This window comes from Echeneis naucrates, chromosome 22 (assembly GCF_900963305.1).
Source record: "Echeneis naucrates chromosome 22, fEcheNa1.1, whole genome shotgun sequence".
Lineage (NCBI taxonomy): Eukaryota > Metazoa > Chordata > Actinopteri > Carangiformes > Echeneidae > Echeneis > Echeneis naucrates.
Genome location: NC_042532.1, coordinates 15155479 through 15161478, shown reverse-complemented (window position 1 = coordinate 15161478; position 6000 = coordinate 15155479). Strand labels below are relative to the sequence as shown.

General features: G+C 45.9%; 1 protein-coding gene across 1 annotated transcript in view; it reads left to right on the top strand.

Moving 5' to 3' along the window:
- The first annotated feature begins 489 nt into the window (after nucleotides 1-489).
- Nucleotides 490-6000, top strand: part of hs6st1a (heparan sulfate 6-O-sulfotransferase 1a) — a 51832-nt gene continuing 46321 nt past the window's right edge. Inside the window, exon 1 of the mRNA XM_029494580.1 lies at nucleotides 490-1304. Within this exon, the coding sequence (XP_029350440.1) occupies nucleotides 805-1304 (500 nt within the window). The 5' untranslated portion in view covers nucleotides 490-804. The remainder of the gene's footprint in view (nucleotides 1305-6000) is intronic.

Sequence of the window (6000 nt, the reverse complement as noted above, 5' to 3'; positions counted from 1 at the left end):
CACACACACAAAGTTAGAAAAACTCATAGAGAGAGAGCGAGAGAGACAGAGAGAGAGAGAGAGAGTGAGTGAGGTAAACACACACACAGAGGTAGAAACACTCATAGAGAGAGAGAGCGAGGTAGAGACACACACACACACAGAAAGTGCGGTAGACACACACAGAGTGAGGTAGAGACACACACAGACACACAAAGAAGGTGAGATAGAGGGATATATAGAGAGAAACAGAAAGAGAAACACAGAGAGAGAGAGAGAGAGAGAGAGAGAGAGAGAGAGAGAGAGAGAGAGAGAGTGGCGAGAGTGGAGAGAGAGGGAGAGAGAGAGTGGCGAGAGAGAGAGAGGAGGGGAGAGAGAGAGAGAGAGAGAGAGAGTGGCGAGAGAGAGAGAGGAGGGGAGAGAGAGAGAGAGAGAGAGAGAGGGGCGGGGTTGAGTTGTAAGGTAGTCTGCGCGCTGCATCCGGGGAACACAGCTCCATGGAGACGCAGTGAGTCGGAGCGGTGAAGACCAGAAACCAAAGTAAAGTAAACGGGGGAGGGTCGGCGACTGGGGGGGGCTCTTCCACCGAGTTACGATGCGTCTTTCACGCCGTTGAGCGGTCTCGGTGAACGATGAGCCAACTTCACCGGTCGTCTCGGAGCGGAATGAGCCACTCTTGAGCCCCGAAATCGAGTCCTTGTTGGCGGAGGCGGGGGTGGGGGGGGGAGTGGGAGAGCGAGCATGAAGAAGCCGAGCGCCCCGCTCCCTGTTGTCGGCTTGACTGGGAAATGGTAGCGTACTGTGGGGACCGCACTGGGAAGGAACATGGTCGAGAGGAGCAGCAAATTCTTGTTGATCGTCGTCGGATCCGTGTGTTTCATGCTGATTCTGTATCAGTACGTGGCCCCCGGGGTGATCAATTTCGGCTCCCCGCACGGTTATTTCACGGAGGAGGACGAGGGGGACATCTTCCCCACTCCGGACCCTCACTACGTTAAGAAATACTACTTCCCGGTCAGGGACCTGGAGAGGACGATCGATTTCCAAATCAAAGGGGAGGACGTGATCGTGTTTTTGCACATCCAGAAGACCGGGGGGACTACCTTCGGCCGGCACCTGGTCCAGAATGTCCGCCTGGAGGTCCCCTGCGACTGTAGACCGGGCCAGAAGAAGTGTACCTGCTACCGGCCGAACCGCAAGGAGACCTGGCTCTTCTCCCGGTTCTCCACCGGCTGGAGCTGCGGCTTGCACGCCGACTGGACCGAGCTCACCAACTGTGTGCCGGGGGTCCTCAACAAGAAGGAGAACAAGCAGAAAAATCAAAGGTACAGTTGGGAAATGTTTGCTTTATTGACTCCAGATCACGGGGAAAGCCCGGGTGTTAGGTTTGGGTTCTAAACTGTATTTAGAAATTGGGCTGACAGCAATTCTGTTTTTAAGATCACACCACTGCAACTTTTAAACTTCTTCTCTTTACATGTCATTTTAGAGCAATGAGAGCAATGAAGTGATGCCACAGTGGGTGCATTTCACCTGAGTCTACAGGCTCATTTTAAACTGGCAAATATGTAAATTGAGCTTCCGTAGGATCTAATCAGACTAAACTAAAACAGACCTTTAAACTAAATTGAATTATCACTTAATTACCAACACTCTGTATCTACTTTGAAAATCCTGCTTTGTACATGTCTGTTTGGTCTACAAAACAGCCTTTAATGCAGTCTTGTTCCTCTGGAGAGACAATTATAATAGGCCTAATTTGATGGTACATTTTAGAGCATTTCTTATTACAAAAAATGTTAACTTTACAGAAGTCTGTAATTATTTTTAGTCCAGTTTATCCCACAGAAGTGTAGTAGTAACACCAGAGACAACACAACCTAACAGAAGGAATCCTAATGATGTTATAATCCCCTAGCCGAATACTACAATCACATTTTAATGTGTAATGGGTAATGCCACATTGGTCCTTTTTTATCCCCAAATCAAGGGTTTTTCTGTACACTTGGACGAAATGAAATGATGAAATGAAAACTGAGACAAAAGTCGGGTGGAATGATGTGTGTGCATTTTCCTAGAATAGTGGGTAGATAATGCGCATTGAAAGACAAATGGTGATTGACATTTCAACACCGTGTTGTCACAAATACCACAGTAGCTTAACAGTGCCTCTGACAATTGTTGATAGGTGCCAGTATCAGGGTGTCCTCCCCTTGAATTGCACACTGAGATTCGGCTGAATTTATCTCAGGCAGGGGGGAATGTAATACATCTAGGCAACATTTCCATTCAGTAATAATCCCTCACATTGACTGCGAGGTATCCAGACATGACGCGCATTCTTATTAAGTTATAACCCATTTCTTCTCCGCGCCTCCCTATTGTTGTTGCCAATATATTGCATCCCTCACCCAGACATATTGACGGCTGTATCAACTTCCATTTCACTGCACCCATGTGGTTAAAGGCTTTGCTTGTTGAATGGGTTATGTGTCCTATTGCCTAATCTTTTACATTTTTTTAGGCCATGAATGATCAACAGGACAAAAGGGTGTCAGAAAGATGTGGGAATTTAAAACAAGAAAGAAGTGTTTCTCGCCTCTGTGTCTATCTGTCTGGCAGCCAGGCGCGGTGGAGATGTCAGGCCGGCTGCTCTGCTTCCCATGTCTGCTTAAACTGGGGCTCAGAGCGGCAGGCCGGGCAGGGCTGGGCAGGGCCGGCAGGGGGGAGGAGAGACGGGGGACCCTGCAGGGGTTTGGCTCCGCTCTAATCCGGGTGATTATTACCGCTGGGACACACACACATACACACATACAAGCAGTGGTATTTGCTGTTGGCGTTGGTCCTGACTCCCGTGGTTTTTCCCGGTCAGAGGTGATAACGTGTCCGGCCATTCTGCATGGCGCGCTGAGATATCACAGTGGATGCAGGATAAACGGCCTTTCATCACTTTGTGAGCACTTTTTCAAAAGCAGACTGTGTGTGTGGGTTTGTCTTTATTTGTGTGCACTTGAAGGGGCCACGGGAACAAAAAGCGACAGAGAGGCAGAACAGATGAGACATGTCCACTGTAGGTATATCTCTGTGTACGCTTGTGTGCGGGAGAGGATCTTACCGCTTGTATAATTGACTATCCTATCATTCCAGACAGAAGAAACAAGGGACTATAAGCTTAATAGCACCCTGAAGAAAAGCAGTGCTGTTCTATATTTCACACAGGTCGACTTCCACTTTCTTTTAAAGAGAAACTTAAAGCATTATTTTTATTGCTCTCTGTTCTTGTTTCTCGGTCTGTCTCATTACATCTTGTTCGCCACATGCCTGAGTGTGTTAAGATCCTTGCATGCCTCTGTTTCGCTCCTTGGTATCAATGTAACAATGCCTGTTTAGAGACATTTGTCTTGAGAGCAATAGCACTGTGGGGAAGAGGCTGGAGAAAGCGTGAAAAAGCTCATCTGTGTTTACAGAACGGCGGTGAGGGGATTTCTTGGCGCAGTGTTGTACGCATAGCTTTCAAGTGCATATTGTCAGTGTGGTGGAGAGAAATAGTCTGTTGCCCTGGCCCATTTTTTTGGCAGCTGACACATCACATACCTGGTCACATAGACAGATTTGGAGCTGTGTTTTCTAAACTTTGTTAAAAAGAGGATGAGAAATACCTTATCTAGATATCTTTGACCATGCAGCAGCAGCAGTGTTTCTATCTGCAGCTGTGTCCTCTTCCTGTAGTCAAGTACATTTAATTTCATGTCATTTGCTTCAAAAATAAGTGAGAAAATTAGACCATGTATATCAACTGAACCGCACATGACGCACATGGGAGGCACTTCCATAGGGAAAGTAAGAATAGTCCAATATCTGAGAATAGATCAGAACTGAACAACTACAACTTACTTAGTACTTGTTGTTTTAATTTCAGATTAAAATATATATATTGTAAATAGCAATTATTTTCAGTTTCAATTATCTGTCTCAGAAAACATGTTTCTGGAAGCTGACACACTCACATTGCTTGTTTTGCTGGTTCACTAGTTTACAACTCAAATTTGTTCAGTTCACTGAATAAAATATTCAAATTTGAAAATTTTGATCATCTGTGTGTCTTGTAAAGCACAGTGTAATTACTGTATAAGCTCAACAGTTGGCCCTTTAGCAAAAGACAGAGACGGTTTTGTTAAAGCAGCTATTGAACAGTGCAGTGTTGATGCTGTAACATTTACCAGGCCTCTTGCCATGGCTGTATTATTTGTAATTCTACAGATGGGTCTGTAGAGACATTGAGGAAATTGGATTGAATATGGTGTTTTTTCAAATTCAGTATATCATAAATTGTGGGAGAATAATAATAAAAAAAAATGCTACGACAGTTTAGGCTCGGTTTGGTCCGATGACAAATGTGTCAGCTTTAGAGGAAGGCACATTAAGCAGGAGCGAGCGGCAGTGAGATGAATGGTTGGTAATAGGAGAGACAGGTCTGTCTTTGATCGGTGATGTGATGAGATGAGATCGAGACCAACAGTCGCATTGTGGGAGGATGAAACTTACATACTCAGCAGAGAGCCATTCAAAGTGGATATGTCATTTTCCACCTCTTTTTAATGTTGTTCAGTGATCCCATGGGATATTCTGTTACACAAGCACACATATACAGAGTACAAACATACACACAAACACACTAATGAGTGTAAAATAAACACTCACACCAATGCTAATACAAGGCCTTAGAAATGGGGTTTGTAATTGGTTAAGGAGGTTCCTATCACTTTACTCAAATTAGAGCCACACTTTGAGATGGGGTATACCATCTGTCTTATGTGCGTGTTTGTGTGTGTTTGTGCACATCTCCAGCCTGTGTTTATGTGTGACTGTTTTAATCCTAGTGTGTCACAGAATGTCTTGGTAAGCGAAGTGATGGGGCTAATTTTACTGCCTCTATCTCAGTCCTCTCTCAAATCACTGCCTGTTTTTCTGTCTCCTCTAAAACACCTTCCCTCCCTCTCCTTCCATCCTTTCCTCCCTCCTTCCTTCCCTTCCGTGATGGTGTCACTCTCTAATCAAACAACTGCTTTCCGCTTGGTGTCTTTATGGCCAGGGGCTTTCTTTCTATCTTTCTCCTTCACTTTCCCCCCCTTTCCTTTTTGCTTTTTCCTTCTCGTCGGCCCCCTTGTCCTTCTTTCCCTCCTTTGCCATCTTTCTCTCCCTTTCCCTCTGAGCGTGACTACCGCATTAGAGGAAATGTCTTTTCATGGAAGATTTGCTGCAATTTCCAAAATGGCTGCTTTGCCTAATGGACAACTGCCTTGGTTCTAATGAATGATTACATGTATGAGTCTGAGGGACAAGGGGATGGAGGGTGGAAGCAAAGCGACAAAGGGACAAGGACAGAGGAGTAGATGGAGGCGATGAAGAGCAGCAGAGGAAGATGATGGCATGAGTGTGGGACAAGAGGCAAGTTGTCAGGGAATGATTGAAAAGATAAAAGATGGAGGGGTGAAAACGTTTAGTTTCATTGCGGGGGAGGGAGCTAGTCAATTAGCACGGTTGTCAGGCACTGGGCATTACTCTTCTTTCAATAGATCTGTTTCAGATTCACAGCACAAATCACTGCACTCCAAGATGGTTCTGCGTGTCACTATGTGTCTACGCACGCGCGTGTGTGTGGTTTGAGAGAAGATGCGTGTGCGTGTGGTAGCACAGCATGATGCCATCAGCCAACGAGCCAGCTCAACCCTGAATCCAGATGAACTCCAGGAAGCCGCAGAGGCTGTGGCCCCGGCTGATTGGCATATAGTACAAATTTTTGTGTGTATCTGTGTGAGAATGTGTCTATGTCTATATAAGTGCGTGCATGCGCTCATGTGTAGCCATGCAGGTCGGTGTTAATCCAGTCAGATTAGCCCGGTTTAAACGCTGGCGGCCAGGCGCTCCAAAGCTGGTTACGTCCACTCATCCTGCAACTACAGCTGCAGCATTCCCAACGAAGATTCCCACATCTCTCCAGCCAGTTCTTCTCTTCCTGTT